The sequence below is a fragment of the Oreochromis aureus genome, linkage group 7 (assembly GCF_013358895.1).
Source record: "Oreochromis aureus strain Israel breed Guangdong linkage group 7, ZZ_aureus, whole genome shotgun sequence".
Classification (NCBI taxonomy): Eukaryota; Metazoa; Chordata; class Actinopteri; order Cichliformes; family Cichlidae; genus Oreochromis; species Oreochromis aureus.
In genome coordinates this window covers 28,787,626-28,803,940 of record NC_052948.1, presented here as the reverse complement: position 1 = coordinate 28,803,940, position 16,315 = coordinate 28,787,626, and the positions used below count along the sequence as shown (strand labels likewise).

Genomic DNA, 16,315 nt, shown 5'->3' with positions numbered 1-16,315 from the left:
TTTTCCATTAGACGCTGGAAAGTCGCAGGCGCTCCTGTTATTCCCTGCGGCATTCTCTCAAATTGGAAGAAGCCTAGGGGGCAGATGAACGCCGTCTTCTCTTTATCTTCCTCTGCCATTGGAATCTGGTAGTATCCACTACGCAGATCCAGCACTGTGAACCACTTGCTCCCAGACAAAGAATCCAGTGCTTCGTCAATGCAGGGGGTCGTGTACTGGTCTGGCACGGTCCGGCTGTTAAGGAGCCTGTAGTCTATGCACATCCGTATGGTTCCATTTTTCTTCCTAACTATTACAATCGGCGAGGCATAGGGGCTACGGGACTCTTTAATGATGCCGGCACAGAGTAACTCTTGCAGATGTTTTCTTACATCCTCTATGTCTGCAGGTGCCAGTCGACGTGATCTTTGCCGAAAAGGTCTTGTGTCAGCCAGGCGGATGGTGTGCTCCACCTCTTTTGCAAGGCCAACGTCCTATTCATGGACTGAGAAGACGTGGGAGCGTTCCGCTAGTTTCTGTTTAAGCCGGTCCTTCCACTCTTCAGGCACAGGAGAGTCACCAAAGTCGATCTGGCTGCTGTCAAATGCTGTCGTCTCTGGTTTTTTACTTGGCATGGAGATGACACTTTCGGTGCGATAAAGGTGACCCATGACGGTTCCAACAGGGATAATGGTTTCCCTGGCGGACTGTTTCTGCACCAGAATCCTGAAGCTGTTAACTTGTACCGCATTGGCGGGCACAACCATGGGTTGTAGCAGGACATCACCCGGCAGAGGAGCTAAGGGAGAAGAGTCAAACATCAAGATCTCTTTGCCAACTGTCTGTTGAAAATGAACTTTGCAGGTTATTTGCAAGTCTTTTCCAGGGGGTAAGGACAAGGGATCTGAACCTTGCCAAGTCACACAGCCAACCTGGTCATCCTGAGAGCCTAGGGTGATGGAGTCTGTGAATGTGGGTAGCGACTCCCTGTGAATTTGGATGCCCAGGCTCTTGGTTATGTCACGCCCCTCTTTTCTGCATTCCTGTACCAAATTGCGGACATGGCTGGTGTTAGTGCCAACAATGACAGGAATCTGCTCTTCTTTTGGGCTTGGACAGATCAAGGCAAGGACTGGTACTGTGTGTTTGGTGCCAGTCACTTCAGCCGGACACTCAACATCTACCACAACATAGCCAAGGTAGGGGTAACCGACATTGGACTCACTTAAACCCCAAATGTTGAGACCAGTGACCGGATGCACTGGGATGGAAGGCAGATGGGCTTTGTACCAGGACTCGAATATTATAGTGACCTGTGATCCACTGTCAAATAAGGCATCACAGGGCTGTCCATTCACTTTAAGTGGCACAATACTTGGGGGCCCAATCAGTCCTTCTGGAATTCCAGCTAGGGTGGGAGAAGTCAGAAGACCCTGTTTGACATGGCAGTCAGTGTCAGTGGCATTACTTGTTGAAGTACCTGCACTTTCTTTCAGTGTCTTGACAGTTTGGATGAGCTTTCGTATAACTTTGCTCTGATTTTCAGGATTTTGACACATTGCAACAAAATGTCCATTTTCCCCACAACGGTAACAGAACTGCTCACCCAAAGGCATTCTGTTCTGATAAGGGGTCCTTGTCTTTGAGTTAGCCTCTACTGCTGCCACGGTAGCCAGTTTTAAAGAGGAGTCTGGAGCAGTATCTCTTTGGGCTACTTTCTGCTGCAGTCTTTTCACTTGTTTTTTCAAAGCAGTCAGTTCTTTGGTGTCACTGTGCTCACTTGACTGCACTGAGGACGAGCCTTTCTCTTTGACATCAGGAGGCTTAGTCATGCAGGTGGCTAACTTGGCCTTAAGCTCTTTAACCTCAGCTTTGAGACTTTGTATTTCTGTATTGCCAGTCCCTGAAGCTTTTGTCTGTACATGCTGGACTGAGGTATTTAGTTTTCTCCTTGATGCCTCATACTCTTCTTCTGTGCGAATCTCACTTAAGAGTTGGAGGAAAGTTGGAGGATTGGACTTTCTTTCTCTCAGGCGCAGATTAATTAGCATGAGATCGGAAGCAAGAGCCCCTCTCACAAGTTGTTCTAGGCGAGCCTTGTCTTTGCTAGAAGCTGGAAATCCTCCTCTCTGAACAACTTTACTGAGGGCCCTCTCCAGACGCCTCAGAAAATCAGACAGTTTTTCACTCGGTTGTTGCTGCATTAAGTGGAAAGCAAAATAGAGATCATCCCCAGACTCAGCACTGCCAAATGCGCTTTCCAACGCCTCCAAATATTCAACAGGGCCTGCCTCGGGGTCTGACTCCCGAACCGATTTGGCAATCTCCAATGCTGGCCCCTTTAAACTTTCTATCAACCTGCGCCTTTTCTCCTTGTCTGTGCAGTCACTTTCCTCTACTATGAGCCATGCCTGCTCAAGCCAATGGTCAAAGGGGTCTTCACTAGGGGGAACTGGCAAGTTCCCTGAAAACAGCCTCAAACGCCGATAACCACCTTCAGCTTGTGGTTTACGTGCCTTCTCCAAAAAATCACCAACCGCTTGCAAGACAGACTCAGTGGAGTTTACGGAAAGATCAGAGCTGGGCTGCGGAGGAGCAGGGCTGAGAAATAAGCTTTTTATGTCTTCAATAGTCCTACCCTCAGTGTCTAGGAGACTCTTCAACTTCACAGCAAAATCGTCAGGAGCTGCACATTCATTAAAAGTCACTATCGGCCATTTCTCACCACTGTGCTGGTCCAGCACTTCCTTGGGTGCATTATCTTTAGGTATGCTTTTTTTGCACTCGCAGAGAACCATTAGGCAGCTCAAAGGGGTGTGGAACAAGCGCCCTCTAACCCGGACTCGCCCTAGACACTTAATAGTCTCCAAGGTTTCTTCTATCTGGGCCATTTCCACTTCTTCTGGAACCAGAACCAAGAGTGCTTTAGCTTCCTCCAAAACTTCACCCCGACACCACCTCTTCAGCTCTGCAACAAGCCCAGTGTGGTCTGCCATACTCTTTATAGCCAAAAATACTAAGAAATGTAAACTAGCTACTGTAGGTTAACTTTTAACTTTTTTTTTCTTTTTTTTTTAAGCGTGTTGCCCCTTTAATACTTCTATGAGACCCAAAAACATCCCAGCAGTGCCTCCATTTTATGTAGCCCTTATTTACTCAATACTATTAAATAAATGGGCTTTGGGTTCTTTTCCTAGTGTACTCTCGTACGATATTCTTAAATTAACTTCTCTTTTGTTTCTGGGATCAATGAAGCTTATTCCTTAACAGTAGCACTACACACTAAAATGAACAACAGTGTCTAACGGTGCAGTAAATCATGTCATACACATTGTATAGTAGAGCATTGCAACCCTCTTTTAATTTACCAAACAATGATAAACAACAAAATAATAAAATGGCAGGTTTCAGTATTCAGGGAAACCAAAAAACACAGCAATTTACCAGCTGTACACAGAATCTCCACATATACAGTGTAAACCACCAGTGATAAAACAATTATAGTCCCAAACTAAACCTAAAGCCGGCAGAAATAAATCCTACGTTGCAGGCCTGTATTGCTCCAGTATAAATCCAAAACGACCTCCAAACCGGAAGTTCTTCACTCAACGAGCAAAAAATAAATAAATACACTCAGTACCTTGTGAAACTTGCAACTTCCACCAGATTAATCCAGGCAACAGGTTGTCTTCAGCTCGTTCAGAAACACTCCGCTCTGAATGCAGTAGATGATGAGATGAGGTCCGTGATCTCCACGTGCTCCACAAGCTACCTGTTTTAGCTTCCCACGTTGCCAGAGGTACTCAGAGTGACGCGGGCACTCAGAGTGACTATCTGGGGTCTGTCTGTCGCTATCCAGTTCGGTAACGATCCTCTGCAGCTTTTTACGTCCCACAACTTTAGCGAAACGGCAGTCTACAGTAGTCCTTATTAGCGAATGGCTGGGTTAGCCTCACTTTAACTTAATGCGTGCACGGCCGCAGTAAACAAAACACACAGTGCAGCAGCTTCACGCCGAATATGGCAAGCCATTAGTGCCAAAATTCGCCACTTTTCTAACCCGTTTGGTTAAGAAATGGCGTAAAAAACGCCGTTTAATTATTCAAAACGCCGAAAAAACTTTACGTGTCATGTCACTAGCCTACCGACACTGTGACTTATCTTTCCGAAAAGTCAAAACACACTTACTACTAGTACATAAAAACAAGCTAACTTCTCCGGATGCTCCGTGTAACTCACGCACCACCACCCTCTCTCCTTGCGCTCTCTTTTTTCTTTCCACCCTGTGTTACCTTCACAGACCATATCCCCGTAGGAAATTACAGTTCTCCCAAGCCAGAGGTTCCCAAAGTGTGGGGCCCGCCCCAGAGCCATTGCAGGGGGGGCACGGTATGAAAAGAAAAAAAAAAAAGAGCGCTTGGACACTGTGGACAGGTTTTTGACGGGGCTCCCACATAAAAGTTTGGGAAAAGCAGGAGATGAAGCATCGCCAAATATGTTTCCAAACCAACTTCCTTCCAAGCCAAAGACAGGAAAATATGGTGAAGCATGTCTTCCCTTTGGCTTCACCTGCACAAGTGCCAAGGTAGGTCTCCCCTGCAAAATTAGTTTCCCTGCGTCGGGAGCACGTGCTGGGCTCTCCAAATCACGGACAAACAGGATCCCACATTCTTGATTTTTAGTTCAGAAACACTTCTTGTAATAACTAACTACTCCTGACATTTTGGACATGTTAGCTCTTATATGCAGTTACAGTTACATACTATAAGTTGAGTTATATGGGATGGGATACTGTGGAAAATAATATCAGGCTGATCCTGCCGCAATTTGTTCCCCTGTTCAAATCACGGACAAACAGTATCCCACAGCTGTTTATGTGTTTAAACCCATTTTGCACAGAGGCATTTTTTGAAAAATGTATTGATAGCAATGTTGAATATTATTACACAGGAAAAAAAACAACTACACGTAAAATAATTACACTGTGACGCCTCTGCCTTTTTAAATGGAGGGACAGTAACTGCGTGTGTATATGTAAGCATGTAAAACCTGAAGATAGTCAGATTAACAGTAACAGTATTTTGTCTCTATCTGCCATTCTGCAATTCATCTCATGTAAACAATAACGGCGCACAGCGTGGACGTGAAAAGAGGCACATACTTTTGACGTTGCGTGATGAACTCTGTATTCCTCGTCCCACACGTAAGCGCAAAAGTTACCTGTAAACAGACATCTCATTTCATAAAAGGTTTTGAGTTTTGAATAATCTCCGTTTTGGTGAATCATAACGCCGTTTACGTGTTGACGAAAGGCCCAAACGCATAGAAACAGCTGAGTTTTCAAAAAATACCGGTGTAGGTGTGGACGTAGCGTAAAAGAGTTAGTAGTATATTTTATCACTACCTGTAATTTATTGTTGTTTACTTGTATTTGCTTAATTGTTTACTAAATGTTTGAGGTGTGAAATAAACCGCAATGGAGTTTGTAAACAAAATATGGGTGTGTGTGTTTGGAGGATGTGTTTGTGTGTGTGTGTGTGTGTGTGTGTGTGGGGGGGCGAACATTTTTCTTGTAAAAAGGGGGCCTGGCAAAAAAAGTTTGGGAACCACTGTCCCAAGCAATTCACAAGAAAAGAAAGACAACTTATTTTAAACAATGCAAACATGTTTTTAATAATTTTACATGAATTTTGATCTTTTTAATAAACAGGAAAATTGAACAAATTTGGTATTTATATTCTTAGACTTTACTTATCTTTTACTATTTATGCATCTTTTTAACCCGGGTTACATAAGTAAGTAGTACAGAGATTTGATGGAGTTATACCATTGTCAGAATCCTTATAGCACAGGCGGGCGGTGTGGTAGCAACCTTCAACTCCAGCTTATTATTCAATCAAAGACCCAGACAGAGTTTTAATTCATTTGAATGCCTTATGTGCGATCGTGGCTCAAGAGTTGGGAGTTCGCCTTGTAATCGGAAGGTTGCCGGTTTGAGCCCCGGCTTGGACAGTCTTGGTCATTGTGTCCTTGGGCAAGACACTTCACCCGTTGCCTACTGGTGGTGGTCAGAGGGCCCGGTGGCGCCAGTGTTCGGCAACCTCGCCTCTGTCAGTGCACCCCAGGGTGGCTGTGGCTACAATGTAGCTTGCCATTACCAGTGTGTGAATGGGTGGATGACTGGATGTGTAAAGCACTTTGGGGTCCTTAGGGACTAGTAAAGCGCTATACAAATACAGGCCATTTTTTTTTATTTTCTCACATTTCTTTTCAAATAAAAATGTAACCATTAGAGAAAATGACCCAGCTGTCTTAGCTAATTATCAATCAATCAATCAATCAATCAATCAATCAATCAATCAATCAATCAATTTATTTATAAGCACATTTAGACCTGGTAGTAGCAACCTTATCAACAAAAAACTGTAAAAAGCTTCCACAGGTGGCTGGAGACACTGGTAAGTGCGTGGTGGGTGAAGGGTTGATACAAGAATTAATGGTGTTGAATAAGACATGGGCAGTGTTGGGGAGTAACAGAATACAGGTACCGGCCTTATGTATTTAAAATACAAAATATGAGTAACTGTATTCCGTTATGGTTATCATTTAAAAAGGTGGTAGTGAGAATACAGTTACTTTGTTGAAATAACGGGATTACACGGTGGTCTTTTCCTGTTTCATATGTTAGGCTGCGCTCTCTCTGTTTTTGGTAATTCCACGCCGGTGGAAACCCAAACAAAACACGCATTAAGAGGCTCTAACGCCTGTGTCTCAATGTCGCGGCCCATTTCACCTCTACTTGCGGCCCGCATAATAACGTGAGGAAACATTGTTTAAAATTATTTTTCAAATAATGATTTAATATGAAGGCAATAGGCAGAGTGTTACAGACATAGCCCTAAAGAAAGTAGCCTCATGGGCAGTGTAGCCCAGTTGCAAGTAAGCTATTAAGACTCAACTGTACACTGTGTTCGTGTTTTCCTCCAAAACAATAAGTTCCGTTGGAGCAGCCTTTCAACGCCTCTCTTTGTCTCTCGCTAGCAAAGTTGACCCAGACAACAAAGTAAAGCTAGTTTTCGGTTACAGCCCGACACGGAACCCGACGTATTAACCAGAGGTCCCTTTACTACGATTTGGAGCCGCGGACCTGTTTTATATACGCGCGGAATAGTTTTCTATACGTGATCTCTGCAAAAAGTGCAGCCTTACCTAATGTCCACACTATTGTTACTCATTTTATATTAAGATTTAAAAATCTAGTTGGTATTGCTATGGCGAGTAACCTTCAGTAATAGTAATAAATCACACAGCAATAGTACATTCATGCAGTTGTAAAAAGCATGATAAAAAATTAAGTGATCCAATGTATTCAGAATATGTTACTCTCTTTGAGTAACGTAACAGAATACGTTACAAAATACATTTTGGGGCATGTATTCTGTAATCTGTAGTGGAATACATTTTAAAAGTAACCTTCCCAACACTGGACACGGGGCCTGTAACAGTTATTAGAGATGATGTCTGATACTTAATACTTCGTTTTTGTAGTTTTGATCTTTTTGCCATTTTCCTTCCACTTTTCTGCAGGTCCTTCTGAGAGTGATATTGCTTAACCAGGGATTTGTTTTAGGTCTAATGTACTTAGTTTTAAAAAGAGAAACAGCATCAAGAAAATGCTGAACAAAGTGAGCAGATGATCAGCACTGAGCTTAAGGGAGTAATTGTCCAAGGGAAGTGCACCAATATTCTCATAAACAGCAGAAAAATGTCCAGCAATAGCAGAAGTGATGATGCGGAATTTGCACGCAGGTAAAAGAGGTTTAACTCATGGACATGGTGCAGAAATTTGGATTATAACAGGCATCTGACCAGAAAAGTTGAGCTTGCAAATGTAAATATCAAGTAGCTGCAGACCACAAGATAAAACTAAATCCAAAGTATGTCTGTGCTTGTGGGTGGGATCCCTGACTGATTGAACAAGCTTGGAACGAGCTTGGAAATAAAGGCGTCTGGACTTCTTTAAGTTTCCTGAAGACGTTTTACATCTCATCTGAGAAGCTTATTGAGTTCTAAGGTCAAATGTGTGTGTGCGTGTCACAGATTTAAGCCCTGTGGGAGGGTACCCAAGAGGGACATGGACCCCCTAATGATCCTCTACCTAATCACACGAGCCAAGGTGTGAAAACGGGTGTGGGTCACAGTCAGCCAAGGTATTCGGGTGAGCAGTCTGCCACCTACTTGCTGTTGGCTATTTGTGGGGGGTTTTCCATTTATTTTTATTACACAGAAACTAACACGTGTTTCCAGCTAATAATCACACACTTTTTAAGTTTGCTTAAGGTTATTAATATGTTATTAATAAAAAAAAAGGCAGTTTAGCATTTTGCAGCTCTGTAATAAGCTCTGCTTATTACACAGAAACTACCAGCATTAATTGAATGGTAATAACTTAGAAATTACCACACTATTACGTTCTTTTTTCTCCCTTTTTATCCTACTATTTCCACTTTAATACAAAGATGAATGTGTTTTTATCAGCTCCAACAGATTTCACAGTTCTCATCACCATGCTCATCCTACCGCTGACTCTGCTGCTGGTGATCACTGCCCTTTATTTCTACTGTCAGGTACTGAACACATGTTTGTGTCTGAGAATGAAGCCCTCAGCCTGTGATGCTGTCACTCTGATCTCTCTGTTGTCATGTGTCTCCAGGCCAACAGGGGGCAGAAATCCAGCAGACAGGAGAACACTGAGCTGCTTGACTCTAATCAGGGTGTTTGTGCAGGTGAAGGAGTGCCGGCTGCAAATAAAAGAGTTCAGCAGGACCTCCAAGGAGCTCATCCTACAGCCACATGAATTAATCAGCTGATGTGAGCGACCATCAGCTCAGTTTTCTGCTGAAGACTTAAATCTGTAAACACACCTCACTAACAAATATCTTCACTAATAATTCTGAAATGTAGAGATAGAGCGCCCACCAGGGAAGGCGGTGAGGCATCAGCAAGAAGAGCGTGGAAAAAACAACTTGGATCTTGACACTCAGCATGTCGACATAGAGTCTGTCAAATATAAAAGCATCACTTTTAGGCTGAGGAGTTTCTTCAAGTTGAGTAAAAAAGATTTTGAAAATGCACAGTGCAGTCATTTACAGTGCAGTCAAACAGGCCTTGATGTCAGCTGTCGACTTCTTGGTAACCTCTGGTCACTATGGAAGAATGTGGATTCTTTCACTGGCAGTCTTCTAGTGAAATTGGTGCTGCACTGAAAAGCTCCCTCGCTTTGGTGTCTGCAGGCTGACGAGCTCGCTGCAGTTTGCATGGAAAACACAGACTTGTCTGCAAAAGTTAGTCAACTGCTCACAGACTAGTTTCAATATCCTTTTACTTCCACTTATGTAAGAAAGATGTTTTTAGTATTTAGAAGAAGTAGCCTCACCAGTGTTGCTGTGATGTTTCATGCTGTGTTTTCTTTTTAATTACTCCTTCTGGCTTTTATTATCCCCTCTTCCTGTTTGCATCAGCCATTAAAAGCTCACAGTCACTTCATTTTGTAGTTTCATGTGTTTGCATTTGATCCTTGGCCGACAGGATACTGCTCCCTTCATCCAACACTAACATCACAGAAGAACACAAGGTTATTGTTTATTTCCTTTATCCTTAACAAAATCTTCATGTGATTCATTTTCAAAATAAATATTTGCTTTAACTGGAAAAACATTTATCTTTTGTAAAGTGGTATGTTATAAAAGTATGTCACCCATCAAATAAACTAATGGATGTGTTCTCTAAATATAACACAGAGAAGGAAAAGTTTATAGTTTGTAACACTCTAAAAAAAAATTGAATTAAGAAGAATAAGTTAAACTTTTGTAGATTTTGCTATTAAATTGATATTCTTCCTAATCATTTGTATTGAGTATGATGTTTTGAATTATATTGTGGAATATGTGTTGTACCATCCCTGATAAGCATCACAGTCTTTGTTTTCTTGGGTCAGTCAGGGCTTTAAATCCCTTTACATCTAAGTTTGGCTCCAAATTCCAGGAAGGGGGTCTACACGGCCAGCATCTGTTAACCTGCCCGGTGTGTTCCCTGTCTGTTTTTCCACCTCATGGATTTTGTACTTTCAACTGACGTCATCCTCAGCAAAAGGATTGCTTTTTCTTTATTTTAGTCTTTCACTAAGTCCTGTGTTTTTGTCCTTTAATCTGCAAGTCCTGACACTTTGAGGAAGTTGAGGACGATTAAGTCTAAATAAATGAAGTTAAAGAATAATGTCGAAGTTGATGAAGTGAAAATAGTTGAAGTAGAAAATGAAAAAGAAAAAAACACTCACTGAGAAGAGGAAAAAGAAGTGTTGATTGCAGTTTTTAAACTTGTGCAAAGATCAGGATGAAAGATGAGGTCAAAACTGGCTGATTCCTGTAAAGGGAGAGGCAGCAAAACCAGACAAACAGCTGCAGGTAGAGGACGAGCAACACCTGAAAGACGAGAAGTTCAATGTCAGTTTCCAGAAGTGAAAGTAAAAGTGTAAGAGAGCACCAGGAGAGCTGCAGTCGAGTGTCTAAAGAAGATTCACCGGAGTCCATCAGGTTTCTCTCAGCAACAGTGGTGAGTGCAGCTGATCACATTTACTGTTTCTACACAAATCTTCAGTTCACTCTGTTCACTTCATGCTAACTGATCACAGTCACATTGGTCCCATAAAAATCTGTTCATGCAGCAACAGATTCAATGTAGAAACATCGAGCTGCTGTGTGAAACAGTCTCACTGCGGCACTGCTCAGGACTGTGAACTCAATCTCTGTGCTTTGGATTTCAGACTAACTCCAAACTTCCTGCTCTTATTAACTTTTATTGGTCACTTCCTGCTCGTATTGTTGTTTATTCATCACTTCCTGTTTTGATTACTGTTTATTTATCACTCCCTGTTTTTATTTCTGTTAATTCAATGCTTCTTCTTCTTGTCATTGTTTATACAACACTTCCTACTCTTATTCATTACTTCCTGCTCTTATTACTAGCTATGTCCCAATTCATAGGCTGCATCCTTCGGAGGACCCGGCCTTCGTGGTCTAGGTGGGCCAGGTCCTTCGAAGACCGAGAAGGCTGGAAGTGCGAGGCTGTGAAATGGGACGGTCTAGCCTTCAGATTTGCATCACCAGCTGTCTCAGTGGAGTTTATTAAATTCAGCCATGTGCTCCTCGCTCACTAAAATATAAAAGGACATTGGAGTAAATTCTCGACCATCTCACACTTTTGTTTAATCTGTTTTCTGTCTGACGTTTATTCAGCTGTGTGAAAACTATAACTTTAATCTCAGCCAAACCGATATACTCAGGAACAAATAAAACACTGAAAAAAGCAATACAAAAACATTTTTAAGTTATCTAAGTGACTGTATCATAACCTGAGTAGCAAAAGACCGCGGGAGGTCTGAAAATGATGTGTCAGGAGTTTGCTGTTCTCGCCGGCTCTGGTGAGCCTTGAACCCCCGGTCAGCTATCGAGCTGGTGGGTAACAGGTGTCTCCAAAAACGTCAGAGCACTTTTGCAAATATGCGATGTCTTGATAAACCGCAGCACGTTGGCACGGTGGTTAGCACTGTTGCCGCACAGCAAGAAGGTCCTGAGTTCAATTCCACCATCAGGCCGGGGTCTTTCTGTGTGGAGTTTGCATGTTCTCCCCGTGTTTGCGTGGGTTCCCTCCGGGTACTCCGGCTTCCTCCCACCGTCCAAAGACATGCAGCTTGTGGGGATAGGTTAATTGGATAATCCAAGTTTCCACTAGGGGTGAATATGCGAGTGAATGTGAGTGTGAATGGTTGTCTGTCCCTGTGTGTTAGCCCTGTGACAGACTGGCGACCTGTCCAGGGTGTACCCTGCCTCTCGCCCTATGACAGCTGGGATAGGCTCCAGCGCCCCCTGCGACCCTGAAAAGGATAAGCGGAAGCGAATGGATGGATTGATAAACCAAGCAGATATTTGAAGTTTACACAGCTACATTCTCACCTGAAAATATCTTGAAGTTTATTTTGTGACCCAGAAATAAACTTCAACCCCAGGGATAGGTTGAGGCACGAAGGATACACCCGACCCATCCTTCAAATCTGGGGAACTGAAAGACACATTTGTCAGACGCATTTGGAGCAGCCTTCAAATTGGGACAACCTTCGTCGCCTGGCTTTGACGTAATCACCTTCAAATGCGGCCTCCGAAAGATACGGCCTATGAATTGGGAAATACCCACTGTTTATTCATCACGTCCTGCTTTTTAAGTGTTTATTCATCACTTCCTGTACTTATTTCTGTTGATTAAGTGCTTCCTCTTCTTACCATTTTTTATACAACACTTCCTACTCTTATTCATCGCTTCCTGTTTTTATTACTGTTTATTCATCTCTTACTGCTCTCTTGGTCCCAGATCAGTTGTCAGTTCTTCTCAGAAACACCAAGGAGCACAAAATTAGATTTTTCTTTGTGAGGGACCAAGCAGCACAGGCATAGAGGACACGGGAAAAAATGTCTTCAGAATGGGTTTTCTTTATTTTCACCCCCCAAAAAGTTCAAAACATAATTAGTGGGCCCATAAAAGAGGTCAACTAAATATAACTCTACAAAAAGGAACTTCCACAAACTTAATCAAACAAAGTTGACACAACTTAACTCACAAACTGACCTAATCACAAAGACACAGGAGGGCAGCTTTTATAGTGATTTGGCCAAACCATTTAAACGCAATAGGGAGAAACAAAACCAAACACCAATACTACCTAAGCACAAAAAAACATAACTAAACCTAAAACATCCCTGTTTCCAACAAGCACTTGATTGGTCCTGCTGAGCAGGCATTGTGGTTTCAAAGTCCTCAGTCCTTGGCCACACTTTTTACCCAGACAGGAAACAGCCATGTCCCCAAACCAGGTAACTCTAAGAAAAAGAAACACAATTAGTATAACAAAAAACATCTTTAGAAAAAAACACACAATGCTATTATGTATGCACTTCATAATATCACTGTTAGGTTTAAGTGAAGACATTTATTAATTATATTACTGAAATAACTACAAACCAAACTAATGAAGTGAATGAATGGACTGGTTCTACCCATGTGTGGCTGATGCCATCACATTCTTGCACTTTTTATTTTTGGAGAATTGGTCAACTGAGACAGTCTCAATAAACAGATTTTGACCTACTGACAAATTCATAGGTTCGAATTTGGTTGTTTTGTTGGGACCAGAAAGTACATTACACGTTATTCAAGAATTGTCAGAAGTTGATAATATGCCAGTCACCTAAGGTAACTACATGTTGGGGCTAGAGCTGGGCGATATGACCCAAAATTCATATCTCGATATTTTTTAGCTGGATGGCGATATAAGATATATATCTCGATATCTTTTTAAAGCCATAAAGTAAGAACAAAAAGAGAGTTCTTAGTCAAAGCTGTGTCCCAGATGTCACACAGGCACTTTTATTAACATACAGCATAGATGTACATGAAAAAAACTACTCAAAAATAAATTATGAGCATTTATTAAATAATGATGCTCTATAAATAAAAGAAAACTATGTTGTTTTGTGCATAACAAAGAGCTCACAATTGTGCAGTCAAAATGTAAACTAAAAGACGCTGAGCATAATAACAAAGAGAGATTTCACAGCTGCTCTGTTCCCAACTTCTACTGCGTGACTGACAGCCTGGAGTTTGAAATCCGCTTCGTAACCATGTCTCTGAACAGGTGCCATTTATGGTCCTTATACACACACAATATGGTAATATTACGTTGAAGCACGGTACGTATCACTCCGCGAGGCTCCTCGGTAGCCGTAATGCTCCGACAATCCATCAAGCGGTGCAGCTCCGTAGCTTACCAAAGGCGAACTAAAACATTTTTTGACAGATTGCTGAGCACTGTGTATCACATAAAATCGGTTTGCGGTCATCAAGCACAACCAGAATTCATACAAAAGGCGCGCAGTGAACTTTTGAGAAAATGAAAGGATTTCAGGCCGTGCATGGCGTTAGCGTGGCTAGCTCGTTAGCGTGGTTAGCTCGTTAACACGTTGACGCCCGCCCAGGCCACGCACGGGCGATGCACAGTAACTCATTAACGGAGATTTGCCGTGTCCATCTTGTCGCTGCCTGCAGGTGAAGCGATGGAGGAGGAGGGGGAGTTGTGTTCAGTGAAGGAGAGGCGAGGTCGAGTAACGTTGCGTAAAGACAAAAGTGGACGAAAGAGAGGCAAACTTGAGGCTCCGCAACTATAATTATGTAACATAGACTATATCGATATAAAGGATATTGTCACATCTTATATCTCGTATAAAAATATATCGATATTTTTAAAAAACTCGATATATCGCCCAGCTCTAGTTGGGGCCGTAACAAATGGAGTCATTTTGGAGATTTACACACTTTTTATATTCACTTGCAGTTTTGGTCATTCCTCATCACTCTGCTTTTTACAGGAATATAAATCCCTTCACAGCAGACCAATAGTAACTCGAACTGCTGACAGACACATGTAAAGGATACAAACCTGACACTTTTTTCTTTTCTTTTCTTTTAGTGAATTTAAAAACAAACGTGTTTCTTTTTTTTTTCTCCGTCAGAGTGCAGACATGTCTGCTGCCAGCAGTCTACGATCTGAAGATCAGTTTCTGTGCTCCATCTGTCTGGATGTGTTCACTGATCCGGTCAGCACACCATGTGGACACAACTTCTGCAAAAACTGCATCACTCAGTACTGGGACACAAATCAGAGGTGTCAGTGTCCCATGTGTAATGAGTCTTTCAACACTAGACCTCATCTGAGGGTCAACACCTTCATCTCTGAGATGGTCGCTCAGTTCAAATGTGAAGTTCAGCAGAAAGCCAGCAGTAGCAGCTCAGAGAAACAAGCTGCCAAGCCAGGAGAAGTTCCCTGTGACATCTGCACTGGAACCAGACTGAAGGCACTGAAGTCCTGCCTGGTGTGTCAGGAGTCCTACTGTCAGACTCACCTGGAGCCTCATCTGACAAAGAAACGTCTGAAAAGACATCAGCTGATTGAGGCAGTGGAGAAGCTGGAAGGCAGGATGTGTAAGAAGCACGATAAACCTCTGGAGCTGTTCTGTAAGACTGACCAGACATGTGTTTGCATGCTCTGCTCTGTTTCAGACCACAAGAACCACAAATTTATTCCTCTGAGAGAAGAATATGAAGGAAAGAAGGCAGAGCTGGAGAAGACAGAGGCTGAAATTCAGCAGATGATCCAGAAGAGACGACTGAAGATTCAGCAGATCAAAGTGTCAGTGAAGATGAGTAAATGTGCTGCAGACAGACAGAAAGCAGAAGGTGCTCAGGTCTTCACTGCTCTGAAGGAGTCTGTTGATAGAGGCCTGATGGAGCTCATAAAGGAGATTGAAGACAAACAGGAAACTACAGAGAAACAGGCTGAAGGTCTCATCAAAGATCTGAAACAGGAAATCTCTGAGCTGAAGAAGAGAAGCTCTGAGGTGGAGCAGCTGTCACACTCTGAAGGCCTTGTCCACTTCCTCCAAAGCTTCTCGTCCCTAAAAGCTGCTCCACCCACCAAGAACTGGACAGAAGTCAGCATCCATCCACCATCATATGAGGGGACTGTGGTGAGAGCTGTGGATCAGCTGGAGGAGACACTCAGGAAACTCAGGAAGAAGAAGCTGTCTGAGGCTACAGAGCTGAAGAAGGTCCAGCAGTATGCAGTGGATGTGACTCTGGATCCTGATACAGCAAGTCCTGTTCTCATCCTGTCTGATGATGGAAAACAAGTGCACTGTGGTGATGTGAAGAAGAATCTTCCAGACAACCCAGAGAGATTTTCTTACTGTGTTAATGTTTTAGGAAAGCAGAGTTTCTCTTCAGGCAGATTTTACTTTGAAGTTCAGGTTAAAGGAAAGACAAAATGGGATTTAGGAGTGGCCAGAGATTCGATCAACAGGAAGGGAAAAATCACAGCGACTCCTCAGAATGGTTTCTGGACTGTAGCATTGAGGAATGGAAATGAATACAAAGCTCTTACTGACCCTTCAGTCTCCCTCTGTCTTCAGTCTGGTCCTGAGATGGTGGGGGTGTTTGTGGATTATGAGGAGGGTCTGGTCTCCTTTTATGATGTAGGTGCTGCAGCTCTTATATACTCCTTTACTGGCTGCTCCTTCAATCACAAACTCCACCCATTCTTCTGTCCCTGTCTGAGTGATGGTGGTAATAACTCTGCACCTTTGATCATCTGTCCTGTTAATCAAACTGAGTTGATCAATGAAGGGAACAAATGAACTTATTCAGTGTAAATACTCTACAGTCTCCATGTTTA

General features: G+C 42.7%; 2 protein-coding genes and 1 long non-coding RNA gene across 3 annotated transcripts in view; 2 read left to right on the top strand and 1 right to left on the bottom strand.

Annotated features, from left to right (window-relative positions):
• The window catches only part of LOC116321380 (scavenger receptor cysteine-rich type 1 protein M130-like), a 31,398-nt gene extending 21,614 nt beyond the window's left edge, over nt 1-9,784 (top strand). The window contains exons 7-8 of the mRNA XM_031741219.2: nt 8,518-8,606; nt 8,693-9,784. Of these exons, the coding sequence (XP_031597079.2) occupies nt 8,518-8,606; nt 8,693-8,836 (233 nt within the window). The 3' untranslated portion in view covers nt 8,837-9,784. The remainder of the gene's footprint in view (nt 1-8,517; nt 8,607-8,692) is intronic.
• A 615-nt stretch (nt 9,785-10,399) lies between these two features.
• LOC116321271 (E3 ubiquitin-protein ligase TRIM39-like) overlaps nt 10,400-16,315 on the top strand; it is a 6,660-nt gene continuing 744 nt past the window's right edge. Inside the window, exons 1-2 of the mRNA XM_031741060.2 lie at nt 10,400-10,590; nt 14,598-16,315. The exon at nt 14,598-16,315 is cut by the window's right edge and continues 744 nt beyond it. Of these exons, the coding sequence (XP_031596920.2) occupies nt 10,480-10,590; nt 14,598-16,277 (1,791 nt within the window). The 5' untranslated portion in view covers nt 10,400-10,479 and the 3' untranslated portion in view covers nt 16,278-16,315. The remainder of the gene's footprint in view (nt 10,591-14,597) is intronic.
• The window catches only part of LOC120441171, a 5,521-nt gene continuing 1,727 nt past the window's right edge, over nt 12,522-16,315 (bottom strand). The window contains exons 2-3 of the long non-coding RNA XR_005613844.1: nt 16,029-16,236; nt 12,522-12,908 (exon numbers count right to left, since the gene is read on the bottom strand). This is a non-coding gene — a long non-coding RNA (uncharacterized LOC120441171). The remainder of the gene's footprint in view (nt 12,909-16,028; nt 16,237-16,315) is intronic.